The 17,212-nt window shown below is 41.0% G+C and overlaps 1 protein-coding gene across 1 annotated transcript in view; it reads left to right on the forward strand.

Moving 5' to 3' along the window:
- Window positions 1–4,467: 4,467 nt before the first annotated feature.
- FHIT (fragile histidine triad diadenosine triphosphatase) overlaps window positions 4,468–17,212 on the forward strand; it is a 338,197-nt gene continuing 325,452 nt past the window's right edge. The window contains exons 1-2 of the mRNA XM_023548098.2: window positions 4,468–4,740; window positions 7,484–7,513. Of these exons, the coding sequence (XP_023403866.1) occupies window positions 4,567–4,740; window positions 7,484–7,513 (204 nt within the window). The 5' untranslated portion in view covers window positions 4,468–4,566. The remainder of the gene's footprint in view (window positions 4,741–7,483; window positions 7,514–17,212) is intronic.

Here is a 17,212-nt window from a genome sequence, read left to right on the forward strand (position 1 = left end):
GGAGAGACCAGGTACCTTCCTGAAAACCCTTTTCACAGGATTTCACACATGATGAATCCTAGGTAAACATGTATTCAATTCAGTTGAATAGATTTACTTCTTTGAAGGTTATCATGCATGTTGGCTAAGAAATCTCTTTAGAGGTTTCCCAAGCAAACAGGACCCAGGAGAAGGCACATCCATAAAGCCTGTTATAATATGGGATTTGCCCATTAACAAGACCTGAAAGTCTCCAAATTGAATTACACCGCATTCGTGATATTATCTTAAAACAATTGGTATATAAACAGTGGCAGTAGGATTACAAGAGCTACCTGTTATTCTTCAAAATTAATTTGCTTTCCCTGAGTTGTTTCTCTAGGAGTAACATGTAGCACATGACACCTACCATCTTGAGGCAATACAATGTTTTTTTTTCAAGGCATACGTACTTATTTTGAGAAAATATTTTTATTCTAAGATGAGTTTGTGATCACACACTGCTTTGGTACTCTTGTGTGTGTGCAGATCGTATGTGTCACCTTTGCAATTGGAGGTGACGGAAATTCGTTAAGTTACACTGAGAAGAAATGCTCATGATTCACCTCTATGATGTCAACACCACATTTTCTGTTTTTTTTTTTTTTGTGTGTGTGATTTTCCTTAAAGCATCAGAAGTGCTACTGGTGATCATTAAAATGAGCTACCTCGTTCAGATATTTTTCTTAGAAAGTGAAATTTTTAAAGATACCATAATGGTCTTTGTCCAATATGCTGTTTTAAGGTAACATTAATAGTCTTCAACTTAGGAAAAGAAGAATAGGCTTAATTCCGTCTTTCTAATGTGATTCCTCCAAATGAAGGGTTGGCAAAGTAAGCCCCATGGGCCTTAATTTTGTATAGATGACTGAAAATTAAATGAATGCTGTCTCCACTTTGTCCAGGCTTCAGAACTCAGAAGTGGCTAATGTGAGGATCTGGTTTATCATTTAGCCACCCATCCCAGCCGTACTTATTAGGTGTCTCTGGTGTTCTAGGCAGTGGGGAAATAGCAGTAAACAAGACAAAGTCTTTGTTCTGTGGAGCTTGTGTCGTCATTGGAGTAAGTGATAATCAAACAAGAAAGCTACCAGCTGGTGGCAAGTGCTGTGGAAAGAATTAAAATAGGGTGATGTAACTAGGTAGCAATTTAAACTAGGTAATCATGGAATACTTCTTCAAAGTTATTGTTATGTGTCATTGAGTAGATTCCAACTCAGTGACCCTACAGGGTTTCCTAGGCCTATATTCTTTACAGGAACAGGTTGCTAGGTCTTTTCTTCCACAGAGTCATTGGTTAGCAGCCAAGTGTGTAACTCTTGTGCCGCCAGGACTCCTTTCCTTTGAGGTAGTGTTATTTGAGTTGGAATCTGAATGACAAGAAAAAAGCAGCCATGAGAAGATCATGGGGAACTGAATTCTATGCATTCAGCCAGGACAAAGGCCCCAAATCTGGGAAGGAATTTAGTGTGTTGAGGAACAGAAAGAAGGAGAATGTGGCAAATGGGCAATGTTGAGAGGAGTGTAGAGAGAGAGGAGGTTCAGGGGTAGGTAGGCAGTGGCCAAGATGTAGCCAGCGATGAGGGTAAGGTACATGTTCTATCCTGTTCTGGTTCAAAAGGAATGAAAAAAGATGGTTGATCTTAGTCTTTTCAGGCCCATGTAGTATGGAGATCAGCCCAGGAAGGGTGTTGGATAGCCAGTCTGCTTCTGGCCAGCTTAATCACTCACATAGCATCCAGGAGCTTCAGAGCCTGTGTGACACCAGAATGATCTGAGTCCTATGGAGCTGACATGTCATCCTCAGACTACCAGAGTGAGAAAAGACAGTGATCACGCACAAGAACATGGGTCCAAGTAGGCACCCTGAAAGTTCTTTCTAGCTCACCTTGTTATTATTTGTATTGCAATTTGTGTGTGTTATGAGCAGATAAGATGACTTCTTAACAAAGGGTTGTGTTGTCAGAAATATACATGTCAGGACAATGTTGCTCAAATAGACTGGTGAAAAATCCCCACCTAAATGAAAATGTGTTTAGCCAGTTCAACTGTTTCGTGACATGTTGTGGTACTATCATTAATCTTCAGTGTAAGTCATCTCTGAACAGAAGCGTGGCAATCCAGTTCTGAAAAATCAGCCGTTGAAAACCCTGTGGAACTCAGTTTTACTCTGACGCACATGACGTTGCCATGAGTTGGAGCTGACTCGACAGTAACTGGCTTGGCGACAGTAGTGAATGTATACACAACCCTTTGGTTAGGTGTACACAGGGCAAAATATTTGACAGCTCCACCTTTTGATGGAATTCCATAAACATTTTGACTGAGTAAACATTGGGTCAAGCCAGTTATTGGCATCAGACAAGCAATATAAAAATTATATTTTGCTCATGGTCCCCAAACCTTCTGTTGGCTCAGGGCAGGAACCATTCCCAAAGACAAACTCATCAGACATGGAAGGGACTGAATAATGGGTTGGAGAGAGATGCTGATGAAGAGTGAGCTACTTGTATCAGGTGGACACTTGAGACTGTGTTGGGATCTCCTGTCTGGAGGGGAGATAGGAGGGTAGAGAGGGTTAGAAACTGGCAAAATTGTCACGAAAGGAGAGACTGGAAGGAGGGAGCGGGCTGACTCATTAGGGGGAGAGTAAGTGGGAGTATGGAGTAAGGTGTATATAAGCTTGTATGCGACAGACTGACTCGATTTGTAAACATTCACTTCAAGCACAAAAAAAAATTATTTAAAAAAAATTATATTTTGCATGGAAAAAAGATTGGATGTCACTGATATTGCAAAAGCGACATTAGATACAGAGATAGTGGGGTTCATTCCACCAGTTTTCATAGTAAGCAATTGTTTAAATAAAATGCCTTTTCTTCCCCTCCTGGTTGCTGTGTGTAGACATAGCCTCAAACAGCAGTTATGGATATTGTTGGAAGCTTGCAAAGTTGTCATCTCGCTCTGGTCTGGTGAAGTCAGGGCCTGAGGGAGGGAATAAATTAAAGCAGAAAGGAGGAAGCTGAGGAAAGGTCTCTTTTCACAAAGAAAAAGCAACTCAGTGGGAGTGGAGGCTGGCACTCAGCTAAAAGGAAATGAAAGGAAATTCTTCGTTTCTAAGCAGTTCATTGACCCCTGATAATAAAGCAGCCCTTGCCAAAGAAGGATAATTATCTTCTGAAGTGTCAGATGCCCTGTGGGTGAAGGCCTCCCCTCTCCTCTCTTGAAAAATGAACTCAGATTAAACAAATGCCCTTTTCCCTAGTTTACCGTTGACACGAGTTTCCTGATGATGAGCAAAATTGACCAGCTTTCCCATCTCTCTTCTCCCCCGTCTCTTGTGGGAATCAGGCCCACCCAGCTGAGCTCCACACAGTTCCCTTTGGTCCCTGAGGTCCACCACCCCTGTGAAGGGCTCCAGTGCTTGGTATTCTGGTGAGACTGACAATTGCAGAATTGTGGTTTTATTGTGGCCCTTAGCTGCTTAGCTCCAGGCAGGAGCATGTTCTTTTAAAACAACAAGAAAAAAAGGTAAAGAAACAGAAAAAATAAATAAATAAAGTAGAGCATTTTATTTTCTCCTGCTGGTACCCGAAAGCTAAACGGATATTAATATATGATGTGTGTGTGTGGGTGTGCGTGTGTATCTGTGCAAGTGTGTGTGTGCACGTGTGTGTGTATACACGTGTGTGTGCATGTGCGCAAGTCTGTGTGTGCCTGAGATTGGTTCAAATACCAAAAGGAGCTGAAATGTTACTGATGATGTAACAGTAATATAAATTTGCCACCTGTAAGTGATCAGGCTTACATCCTTTTTCTCTAGACTTTGTTCGCTCAGATCAATAATGTGAATATGTTGATGTCTAATTCAGAGAACGCATTAAGATGGTGCGTTTGTATAAGCCTCTGCTTAAATTAGTGATTTACTTTCAAATGTCTTCTTCTTAATAATCAGTCTGAGGACCCCTTGTCATAAATTCCTTAACCACATGGCACATCTCTTGTTTACAGATGAGGTTCAAGGTAAATTTTCAGAATGTCTACAGTTCTTTAAAAAATAAAATAAACTGCTGTTATATTTTCCTTACCTATTTCAAGATAAAAACCTATTTCTCTGAAAAGATAGTAAAGTTAAATTTTAATTCTGAAACCAACCAGCTTCTCCAGCAGTTTCTTCAAGCCTTTAGCTGCTTGGAGCGGATAGGACCTTAGAACAGGTTCGGGAGATAGTGGTCCAGAATAGAGCTTGCCTCCTTGCATAATGATCTCAGCGAGACCTTCAGTCTCTTCTGCACTCCTATGTCTCTTTCTCTTAAAAAAAAAGAAAGAAAAAAAAAAAAACACAGTAGTTCCCCTGCTCACCAGTTTTTCCTTCAAACTACAATTAACCATGTTAATAAGCTCTCTTTGAACTCTTTGGAGTTTAGCAGTTGGTAAATATTTGTTTCTTCATTCCCTAGTCTTTGAGAGCTCAGGCCCTGGGCCAAGGGGATTCAATATGGTGGGTATAAATTTCTCAGTAAGAATGCTATCCAAAGCAAGCAGTGCATGTGTGCCTTAACCAGCCTTGATACAGATGTCCTCGTGTGTCCACTGCGGCCCGTGGAGCGCTTCCGAGACCTGCGTCCTGACGAGGTGGCCGATTTGTTTCAGGCAACCCAGAGAGTCGGGACAGTGGTGGAGCAGCATTTCCATGGTACCTCCCTCACCTTTTCCATGCAGGTGAGTGTGCATATTGCCCCAAACTGATTTCTTTTTATTCTCTTTTCAAATCCTAGCATTGGGTCTTCTACTCCTTTTAACCTGGCATCTCACTGGGAGAGAAGCTGTAATTGTTCTCATTCTAAAAAGCAGAAAAATGTGTTATTGATCCAGGGCAGCCCTACTGTCTGATGGCCCCCAGATGGCCTGTGGAATATCAGCTGAGGCAATGTCTGAGGAATTGTTTCCAAAAAAAAAAAAAAAAAAATTTAGGCACATGGAAACAGTGAACGTATGATTTTGTGGTCATTAAGACTTTCTAAATCTTTTACTGGAACTGGTGCTCACCATGTAATATCCACTTAATGATAAATACATTTTGAGCACTGCATGGGCTAAGCCCTGCCCTAGTTCCAGGGGAGCGGTGATACGCAGGTTAGGTGGGGCTTTGCCCCCATAGGGCTTACCTTTTCTCTCCCTTTGATTCAAACCTGGGTGACTAATCATGGATTTGTCAGGAGCTGGACTGATTGATTGGATGTGGCCAACTCCCCAGTGAAGACATGAGGTTACTGTCACAGAGACCTTTAGACAGCTTGAGCAAGCATGCTTCAGGGTGGGAGAAGGAAGACACTGAGTAAATGAGTAGAAGCCTACGAGGTGCCCCTTCAGAGCCTCTGTGGAAAGAGGTGGGGGTATCAATTCATCATGTACTCAATGGAGTAAAGTCCTTCGTGGCTCTGAAATTTGATGACTCTGCAAAACCCCTTTGGAAAGGAATGGAGTGTTCTATGATGCGGAACTTTGTACTTAGCACTGAATGTTTACCTTCCTTCCTTTGTCCCCATCATTCTCCACCATGGACCTCCAAAGAGACCAGAAAAAGAAAGCCAAGGTTTTCAGGCTATAAAAGGTGTGACTCAAAATGCTCTTTCTGCTCCTTAAAAACAAATTTTTTTTTTGCTGCCATGTCTGTGTTGAGAGTATCTAAACTTCCCATAAAATACTGTGTGTGTGTGTGTGTGTGTGTGTCACCATCTGAGTCACCTATAGGCAGCTCATCCAGCTTAGGGAGGGTGTATCAAGCTTAGGCTGCCACCCATGTATTTAGAGAGACCAAATGATGGCAAGTGGGTGAAGACATCTGTCACTGTTTAATGAAGTACAATAAGAAAAGTCATGTTTACAGTAGAGGACCAGTGCTGGCTATCTAGCATGATTCACTAGAGAATTAAGTGAATAATGTAAGGAGTGGGATGTGCATAGCATTGAGAGAGTACTCCCCCATCTGCAGTGTTTCTCCATCTTTTTTTTTTTTACTCTACACCACAGTAAGAAATATATTTATTTCACAGTCACATATGCACCACTACCCTACATACACATTGTTGTTGCTAGTTGTCGTCAAGGTGACTCCAACTCAGGGCAACCCCATGTGTACAGAGTAGAACGCACAGGGTTTTCCAGTCTATGACCTTTGGGAAGCAGATCACCAGACTGTCCTCTGAGGAGCCTCTAAATATGTTCGGACCACCAACCTTTCGGCTGGTAGTCTAGTACTTAACTGTTCGCACTACCAAGGGACCCCTATACCACACACCCGTTGCCATCGGGTCGATTCGGACTCATAACAACCTATAGAGTAGAATAGAGTAGAACTGCCCCATAGGGTTTTCAAGGAGCAACTGGTGGATTTGAGCTGCTGACCTTTTTTTTTTTGGTTAGCAGCCAAGTACTTAACCACTTTGCCACCAGGACTCTAGCACATACACGTAGACCTATATAAACAAAGGAAATCAAAATTTCACAAAACTATTTTGTGCACTCTGATAGTTTTTGGCCTTGTATATTCTGATTTCTTTTCTTTTTTTGATTGCAGTTCACAACTCATTAAGTTCACTTCATGACCCACTAATGGGTTGTGACTCCAAGTCTGCAAACCAGTGATAAACACAGTTCCACTTAGTCCTCACCACTGCAGGGCAGGGATTCTCACCCCCTTAGTCAGGCAATAACACTGACGGTCAGAGAGGTAGAGAGGCTGCCAAAAGCTGCTCAGTCCTTATTCAGTTTTGGAATTTCTGATTTTAGATGCATAGCTTTTTCTACTATCCCCAAACCAACTTAACAAATGCTTTGGCTTTGTATTTTGGGTGGTGACTGGGTGAGTTTGCTCATTTTCAACAAAGGAAATAGTTTTGTTGGGTTTCGAAGGCTGAGTGGGGGAACTAGGGTGGGAAAAATGCCTAGCTACAAAGGAACGCTTCCACCTCCCTTCCCCAAGGTCAGAACAGCCAGAGAAGACCCCCTACCTTGGATGCTCTTCCCATATGACATCCATTGTTGTTGTTTCATGGATTCTGCTTACAGCAGACTCCTGAATAGAGACTTACAGCCCTCAGACATCAATTAAACTGCATCTGACTTAAAGATAACCGGAAGGTGCGGCATTTCACCTCCCCAGTCGTTTTCAGTCTTCCTTTAACGCAATTAAATCTATAGCCAAGCGCAAAGAGCATGAAAGTAGCAAGGGTATGCTCGCTGGATGATTTATATCATTTTTATGCATAACTTCTCACCTATTCTTAGGCAGAAATGGCGAAGTGTCTGGTCCCATACGTTTGAAGCAAATGGTCCCCATGAGAATAGTATAAATTAACACACAATGAAATTGGATCTAAATTATTAATGGGCAATATTTCTGGATAAGCAGGAGATATCGTCTACCTGTCCTTACCTCTGCTTTTTTTTCCCCCGCTTATAGGATGGCCCCGAAGCTGGACAGACTGTGAAGGTGAGTGCTTATTATATGCATACAAATTAATAAGGAGCAGTTATGAGAACCAATAAAAAATCAAACTGAGCCATCTGCAGCCCATTGCTGTTTCATGATGTCATCTTCCAGGTCAGAGAGACCCTCAGTGCTACTGCCATAAATCCTGACGTTATAAACGGTGCCAAACAATATGTCTCCCTTTAGTTTACGAGACGTTTACCTTTTCTAGTAAAATTAGTATTGTGCAAGCGCTAAAGCAGAAGCTAAAGCAGGGAGTCCTAAAACGGAAACCGAAGTCAAAGGGTTTCCTGTGGGCTAGTGCCTGAGACACAGCACACATGCTTTGTGTGGCTTTGCGGGTGACATGTTATGTTTGGGCTGTCTCTGATGCGCCTTCTCTTTCTTCCCACAGTTCACATTTGCCTCTTCACTCCTGTGGGGGTCCCCAGGGTTCCTCTCTTCGCCCAGGCCCTGTGTTCTCTTTCCCTCCACCCCGTGCCTGCTCTCTTCCTCCTTATGAACTTCATACCAAAGTTCCAAACGTAATGGAGTCAGTGGAGCTCGCAGATGGGTTTTTAAGTGTGCTAGGAGAGGGAAGGAGGGTTGATTAGGGTAGTCTCTGCTTCCATAGTAAAAATAAAAGAATAAAGTCTTGGATGATTCTGAAGCTGGGTTTCAGCCCCTTTCATACAAATGCAAATTCCTCTGCAGTTGGGTTCTATGCACTGAGTCGGAGCACTCAAAAGTATGCCAAGTTAGAAATCAAAAGTAAGTCAAGCTGGGGTACTAATGTTATCCTTTGTGAAATAAGGTTTTGTGGCTCTGAGGCTGGCTGTGAGTGGATAAGGTAATGGTTGGCACCAAACGATGCCAAATAAACGTAATTCCCTCCTGTTATTAGTTGCATTTGACTTAATGTTTAACAAAGCTGCTATAGGATCTCTGGGCAGTGGCTTTGAGGAGTAAATTTCCTGTGAGGCCTGCCAACATATGGGTTACCAAATTCTCTATGACAAAATAGGGCTGGACCTCTGACTGTTCTGGGCACACAGTGTGGCGATGTGGGCAGAGGGAATGTGAAACTTTCCTGCGTTCCACCATCCACCCTCGCACTAAATATTTAGATAGTAAAAAGGGATATAAGACCAGGAGCTTCCTTTAGAAGTCGATTTTTGAAATACAAAACAGAAATGCCTAAACCCATTTTCCCAGTTTTTTAAAAAACCTCACATTCAAATATAGATTTCAACACCACCGTGTTAGTTAGGTAGATTACCCAGTATTTACTTGATAGAGTTCTTTTAGCCATTGAAAGTGATGCTACGGATGCATAGCTAGAAATATGGGGGAATGCAAAACCATATTGAGTGGAAGGCACAGATTGATAATATGCACACATTAAACATATCTAACATTGGTATGAATAGGTGGGTTACATGATCTCAAAATTTTATTTTAGAATTCTAAAAGGAACATTGCCCTAAGTCAGATCGACTTGAGAGCAGCTAACAATAACAACTAAGGGAGCATTAAAAATATCTGTTATAAAGACAGGCATTGAACTTATATGATTCCATGTATATGAAATATCTACAGCAAACAAATTCATAGAGACAGAAAGTAGGTTAGTGGTTGCCAAGGGCTGGGGTGAGAAAGTGGCTGTTAGTGGGTAGAGTTTCTTTGAAAGATAATGAAAATGTTCTGGAATTAAATAGTGGTGATGGTTGTACAACCTTGTGAGTCTACTAAAACTCACTGAACTGTACACTCTAAAATGGTGCATTTTATTGTATATGAATAATATCTCAAGTAAAAATAATAATTTTTAAAAAAATAATAGGCATTGAGTCTAGCAGGACCAAGAACCATAGCTGTAGATGCTTTGACTCTGATAATGACTACTTTTTGATGCCCCAATGATCTGGCCAAAATTTTTAAGGTTTTTGTTAGCTTTGATGTGATAATGATGAAACAATTGCTAGCATATAGTTGAAACTCGGTATGTATGAGCTGCTAACAACGATTCTTGTTATCGTCATTATTTAGCTTAAGTAAATCTTTTTTATCTACATTTGTATTCTTTTATCAGCAGATTACATTGTTTTGAACATCTTTTGATTGCTTACAACAAGATCACAGAATTTCTCATTCTGAATTAGCAGGAATATTTCAAAACCTCTGTGGAATATAATGGCTAAAAGAGCCCTGCTGGCACAGTGGTTTAGCATTTGGCTGCTAACCAAAAGGTTGGCAGTTCGAATCCACCAAGTGCTCCTTGGAAACCCTACAGGGCAGTTCTACTCTGTCCCATAGGGTTGCTATGAGTCAGAATTGACTCAAAGGCAACGGGTTTGGGTTTTTTTTTTTTTCCCCAAAGAACAAGGGTGGCCAAACTTACTCAGTGTTGTGGATTGAATTGTGTTCCCCCAAAATATGTGTAGTAAATTTTAACTTCTATGCCTGTGGTTATAATCCCATTGAATGGGTTGTCTTTGTTGTTAATGAGGCAGTATTAGCATATGGTGTATCTTGAGTCAATCTCTTTTGAGATATAAAAAAACAGGCAAGGGAGGAAGCAGAGATGGGGGAAGAGAAATGAAAAGCCACATGAATATTGCCCAGGAGTAGAAGCTTAAAAAAAGACAAGGACCTTCTTCCAGAGCTGACAGAGAGAGAAAGCCTTCCCACAGAGCCAGCGCCCTGAATTCAGACTTCTAGCCTCCTATACGGTGAGAAAATAAATTTGTTTGTTAAAACCACCCACTTGTGGTATTTCTGTTATAGCAGGACTAGGTAATTAAGATGCTTAGTAAGGTGCTTATAGCAGGAAAAGGGAAATACCAAAGTAAAAAGTAACTTCTTGTTTCATGATTCATTATTGAACTCTCCTTGTTGAGGTTTAAAAGTAGTAGAACACTATTATATTATACACCAAGTGATTTTGCAGTGATTTGGACATGCTGCAGTCTTGAGAAAAAATCTCTTTGTTCCAGTCTCAGTCCAACGTCACCTCATAGATGCCTTTTCTGATCTGATGGAGCCCTCTAGACCCCTTACTCCCTTTGCTATTGCTTTATTTGATTTCCCTCAAGGCATTCGTCACTGTGCTTTGCGAGTGTTTGTTTATGTTCCTGTGCCTATGGAGTTTCATGAGCTGCTCTAGAATGTCCACTTCATAAGGATCTGGATTCTCTAATTGTTTCTGTGGCTGTTAGGTGTGTGGGGAGGAGGATGGAGACTACACTGGGACTGGGCCTGAAAGAATACATCTCCACTCCTAAGTGTCTAGCTTTAGTCAACCTGAAGTAGCAGATAATGTATACTTATATTCCAGCATGTAGTCAGGAGTGTGGGTTTCCTGGACTTCCTGTCAAGACTCTGTTGTACTCCAGGTGTCACTGTCAATTTCCACCAGTGAAACTCCAAAATTGTACTCCAAAGTGTAACTCCAACTAGCAAACTATGAAAGTATTAATAGGGATGCTGCTTAGTAAGTTTAACATGAGCTATCTCCTAGCGCAATTACTCTGTGCATCTTTGGGTGGGAGGGTGTTTTAGGTGAATTAAAGAGAGAGATTTATATCAAGCAGGTAATCTGGAATGTCATAAGAGCTATTTATAGAATATACTTACTTATTCTCTTATGTTTGTGGTGCTAGAATCCTCTACCTAGAGGTTTAATTTTATAGTATTAATGCAGTGGAAGTATCTCTTAATAACTGTTGAGATATTAGCATTTACTTTTCGGGTTGCTCTAGAAGAACAAGAAAATAACTTCTTTAAAGAAGTGTGATTAATAAATTGAAGGAAAAAAGATCTACTGTTGACTGAAGAGAGTTTTGTAGCCCTAGAACAGATTTTTTCGTATGGTGGTATTTTGGATCCACAAACATAGAGGACATTTTAGCTCCTAATATAGTATTAATCCTCAGACTTTGGTGTCAATCAGAGTTTCCACAGGAATATTAGTTCTACCAACTTAGTAACCGTGTGACTTTGGGTCACCTCTTAACGTTTTTGAATCTCCATTTACTTATTTTTCAAATGGAGGACCCTATTACATTTTGTGATGGTGAGGAAAAACTGAAATGGTAGATAGCACGTGTAGCCAGCTACTTGGCTAGCCAGAGTTAGACAAACTATAGTTTGGGGTACAATCCTTCAGACTTCAAGTCTGCCCAAGACTTTTGACACCAATGGTAAGTCCGAGGGTTTCCCAAAACCACCATCAGGTTTGGTAATTTTCTAGGAGTCACAGAACTCACTAAAAGCTATCACACTCATGGTTATGGTTCGTTATAGGGAAAGGATACCGATCGCATTAGCCAAAGGAAGAGATAGGGAGGACAGAGAATTCCAAATGTGAAGATTTCCTTCCTCAAGATGTGTCACCATTTCAGTATCAATGTGCAACAGCATGCACAGAGTATTGCCAACCCAGGAAGCTCACTTGAGCTTCTGTGTCCTAAAATTTTACTGGGACTTCATTACATAGGCATGACTGATTGATTGATTGTCCACGTGGTTAAACTCAGCGTCCAGCCCCTACCCTCCCCGGATATCAGGGCCACCGTGAGTTGCCTTGTTAACATAAACTATCATTTGTAGCCTGAGGTGCCTACAGTGAATAACAAAGACTCTTACCACTCAGGAAGTTCCCAGGGATTTAGAGTTTACCTCCCAGGATTCAGAGACAAATGCCAGCGCTCTCTTTAGCCAAGTCTAAATTCATTCCTACACACGGGTACATTTTAATCTTTCAGTAAAATGGTAGGTGTAGTTGTTGCTGCTATGGCAGTGGTGGTGATGGTTGTAGCTATTGGGAGTTTATCTTTTGTTTATTTAATACATCTATTTTATTTTACTTTTGTTCGCAATATAAATCTGTTTTCTTTCATCATTTCATCCATCAAGTTGATTTGCTGGGAGGGAACTATGTCTAGAAACATTGTGTACTTGTGTCTGTGGTTTGCCTCTAAAGCTCAGTAGGCTGTATAAAAGGTTTCCTGTTTGTCTGTATCCCCAAGTAGGGGAGTCTCATAGTATGTCCTTGCCTGTCTGGATGTAGAGTGTGGAGATGAGGCCTAAGAGAGCCGTCTTATATCTCACCAAGTCCTTCCAGTCTCAGCATCTCTTCAGATCAAGATGGTCAAAACAAATTTGGCTCTAGAAGATATACAATCTGCTATGAGACAAAACCAAGTCCAATCTTTATGTGAAACTGTAATCATGAGACACTCCTTCTGCTGTGGACTCTATCAGGCCCACACAAAAAAGCCGATCAAGTCCCATAGGTAGGTGAGAGCTGCACAATTGTACCCTGAGTTTAAAGGGCTAAAGCCTAGTGAACTCTAGTTTTTTTTTTTTTTATACATCTTCTGTTGCCAAAATTTGGGAATTGGGGCTCTAAAGAACATTTTAACATTTTTATTTATTTGATATATGTTTACTTATTTGCCCAGTAAGTATTTTTCTGACCATCTACTACTGGATCAGCCTCTCAAGGCTTTGATAATTTGGGGAAAGCTCTGCGTTATTCTCTCCAGAAAAATTCACATAGGACCATAGGTGCAGCATTTTGTACATATTTGCAAATGGATCATGGTCCACTGAAGGTGGATCAAGGTCCGCTAGTGGACCTCAGATTAAAACACCTAGTCTTCTCAGGGGGAGGGGGGATGCCAAAATAGAGAAAGCTTACAGGCTGGTTTGGAAAAATGTAGGACTAGTCCATTCATAATTCTAACGTATGTTCAAAAGTGAAAGTTACATAAAAAGGAACATACACAGAAACAATACATTTACTCCGTTCAGAACAGGCCTGATGGCACTGGGGGATGGAGTTGGCTAGGGTTTGCACCCATGTGGAATCAGGAACAAGCCCAACTTTGCCGCTCAGTGTCCTTGGGCCATAAGTTCATTTTTCTGAATCTTTCTGTGTCTCAGTTTTCTCATCTTTGTAAAATATGCTAAGACTGGGCTTCAGGAGCATGTACCTGGCACTGATATTGTCGGTAGCCCTGCAAAGGGCACTTAATTATAATACAGTGAAATTTCTCACTATTAATTACTGCCTTTCAGATTAAATTCTTGAGAAAACTTTCCTCTGATCGTATGATTTATGCTCTTTGAATATCTTATTTGAACTTGTTACAAAAATGGCATTTGAATGTTCAGATCTGCCTTATTAAAAAAAAAAAACTTTTTTTTTTTTTTTTAAAGGGGGAAAAAATATTGACTCCTTCTATCCTGCTATTTCTAGCCTCTACTAACAAGTAAGCCATGGCTGTTAACTTAGAGTGTACTTCACTATTACCTGAAGTCAGTTTTCAAAGTCCGGAAACCTGCCTGCCCCTATGCTGGTTCAATAGGTGTAGCTTGCAGCCTAAGACTCTGCATTTTAACAGACACGTTAAGTGATTCTGGTGCACACTGCTGGCTAAAAAGCACAGCCCAGTGTAGAGCCACATTCCAGAGAGTGACCAGAAACAGTGGGAAGGAATCTGCACATAGCCACTGCTCTCACCCAGACTAATGCGTGAGAAAGGTCTGGTGTGCACTGAAAGGAGAAACACAAGTCTTGAAAATGAAAATAATTTTGTTCTGTTTTCTGTTATTTATTATTTTCATCTGGAAAGAAATTTCAAGAGAGCTGTAATTTGCCAAAGGACTTTTATCCTTTGATTAAAGCCATGACGAAAAGTGCCTTGCCTATGTTTATACCTAATGTGTGTATTCAGTGCCTGAAGAATTCTTATCTTCAGGATGCAGTCATTTTTATCTTGTGGAATTGCCTTAAAATTTGCTTCTGTGCTTTCAGAAGGACTCTAGTTTGACTCAGTTTGGTAAACCAAAAACAATCGTGATCTTGGAGGGTAGATTTAGATTTACTAATGGGAGTGGTGGCCCTTGAGGCATCTTGAGGCTCTGTGCCCTTTTCCTCTGGCATATTAAAGCCCGAGAATACCCCACCGCCTACACCCTTTTTGGGGCAAAGCCCCTGATACTCAACTCCCTAGGCAGTAGAGGGGGCCATGAGCTGTCTCCTTTGGGAAACTTCCTCTCTGTTGCTAAACCCCAATCCCTCTTCTAAAAATGTATCAAATTCATTGAATTTTTCCATTTCTGATTGGTTAATTTTGACTTGCATGCCAATTGGGTCAGAGTCCTGAAACAAAAAATTGGCCAAAGCCCTCTGGTATTCTCATGTTCTAATTTATTTTCTCCCTTTTCTTTCTAACTGACAGCAAAGGTAAAGTTTTGGGGGGTTGAGCCATTGGAGAAGGGCTGAGGATGGGGAGGGGATAGGGGTTCCAGAATCCGGCACTTAAGACCTACTGAGGACAAATGAGGACTCTGCAGGCAGTCTGCCTGGTTTCAGTCCCAGATCTGCCACGTACCAGTTGAGTGATCCTGGGCAAGTCAGCCTCTCTGAGTCCCAGCATCCCCCGTTTGTAAACAGGACTCTTAATGAGAGCCGTCTCTCTTAGGGACATTGTAAGGACAAATGGATTAATGCATGTAAATGTCTTTAAAACAGTGCCTGATACATAGTAAAGTCTCAGTAAATGTCCCTGCTATTTTTGTAATTTTTATTTCAGACTCACTTAACCCTCTAAAGTAGGCAGTAATGTTTGACACTTGGGGAAACACACATTTACACAGATAAACCGACTTCTCCCAACGAAGCACAGTTGACAGGCAGTGAAGCTGGGAGCCAAACCCAGGCCTGTTTGACTCCCCAAAGCTCAACTCTGCGTTACCCGCCGTGGCCAGACTGTTTCTGAAAACACCGAGTACTCAGCAAGCGGAGCTGAAGAAGCACAAAGAGAGGCTCTGCAAATATTTTGTCGCGTTTAACACAGATTGGTCTGTATTATTTTGTTCCGGTTAGAATGATGTTACCTTCCATCAAGAAATGTTCAGAGGACTCTTCTTGCTTAACTTTATCACACAGGTTAACTAACCTAAACGCTGCTTTACTGCTGTGTGTTGATGTACAGCGATGTTCAGCTTTCCTCTTTTTTAAGATCTCTATTTTTGTGTGTGAATGCATAAACGTGGTAAATATTGCAGGTACATTCTTAATGTCAGTTTTTTACAGGTTTCAATAGACTTTCTCTTGTACCTGAGGTTCAGAGTGTTAAAGGTAAGAAAACTCATAGTCTGATGAAAATAAAGAGATTTATTAAGGGATAAAAATCCATTCAAACTGGGAACTATGTGGCTCATGAAAACGACATCACAAACTCCAAGGCACGATAATCACTCAAATGTTTTTATAGGGTTTAGACAAAGGGGGGGCACTACAAAATTCTTGGTTTTCAGGCATTTAGGGGAGTTAGAGGTGGGCTTTCTCAAAGGGGGCTTGTCACTGATTGCGGGTAACATGTAGCTGGACTTCAGTGATTGGAGACTTACCTTAGGTTGTAGAGATACAGGCAGGTAGGGGAACACATGGGTGGGGGGCTCACAAGACAATTGTAGGACCTGCTTTTACTCTGCTTTCTCAAGCAGTCTCTTCTGGGCCCCCACTGTAAAGGAGATTTTTCTACAATGCCATGTGTTCCCTCCTGGAACAGGCTGCTTCTGCTGGACCGCAGAGAAAAAGATTTCCTTCAGGGTGTATTTTTAAGGAATAAAGTTAAGCACAGGAGAGAAAAACTGCTGTTTTAAAATGGAGTTTGTTCTCAGTCTGGTGCCAGAGTGTTCTACTTATACCAAATGCCTCATATAATTTTGGGAGTCTCTCTCTCAAGTGCTTGGGGTTTCTATTTAATCACTATAAGATCAAATAGCCTGTGAAAGGTAAATGTTTGGTAAACCCTAAAATGCTACCTACATGTGAGGTGTTACTATCCAGAATCTGCGCCTTGTCTCTTCTGATGGAGTAAGGCCAATTACTCGTGCTCGCCAATTTCCTCTGGGTAGTATATAATTATATATATATAAAGTAAATAATTGAAGGGAAGAATGAATTACTCTGTCTCACCATTTCGCTATGTATGTTTCAGGAGTAGGACATCATGTGTCAAATTCTCCAACCTCCTATCACAAAATCATTCTAACATCAAATTTTTAAACTGGTAACATCTAAACAACTTAAAAAAAAAAAAAACTGGCTTTGCCAAATTGTCAATTCTTTAAAAAAAAAAAAAAAAACAGATAAAATTAGCCCAGTCAATCATGTGACAATAATTCAGTAGTTTTGATTAAATATAAGTGGTCAGTTCTTTGTCTCAGTCAAAGGACCATTAGTCATAGACCAGCGCTAAGATAATTCATGTTGAATGGGGAAGAATTTCTCACTATATTTGACCTGATCCTTAAATCCAGAATGGAGAGTGAGAGTCCATAAAATAACATGTATTTTGGCTGGAATTGGATGGTTCAGTGAAATAGATACAGATGACATTACAACCTTTTGCTTCAGGAGTCATTAACAGTGGGAAAAGTTAAATGTAAAAGCAAGTTGCTTATAAAAACCCATTGCCATCAAGTAGATTCCAACTCTAGCGACCGCATAGGACAGAGTAGAACCATCCCATAGGGTTTCCAAGGCTGTAATCTTTACGGAAGCAGACTGTGGCGTGAACAGCAGCCCTTTCGGCTAACAGCCAAGTGCTTAGCCATTGCACCACCAGGGCTGCTTCCGCTCTAATAGGCTAGCCATAATATAATTTAAACCCATGCAGCTCTATATGTTGCTTAGGGATA

This window comes from Loxodonta africana, chromosome 22, assembly GCF_030014295.1.
Source record: "Loxodonta africana isolate mLoxAfr1 chromosome 22, mLoxAfr1.hap2, whole genome shotgun sequence".
In the NCBI taxonomy this organism is placed as follows: Eukaryota; Metazoa; Chordata; class Mammalia; order Proboscidea; family Elephantidae; genus Loxodonta; species Loxodonta africana.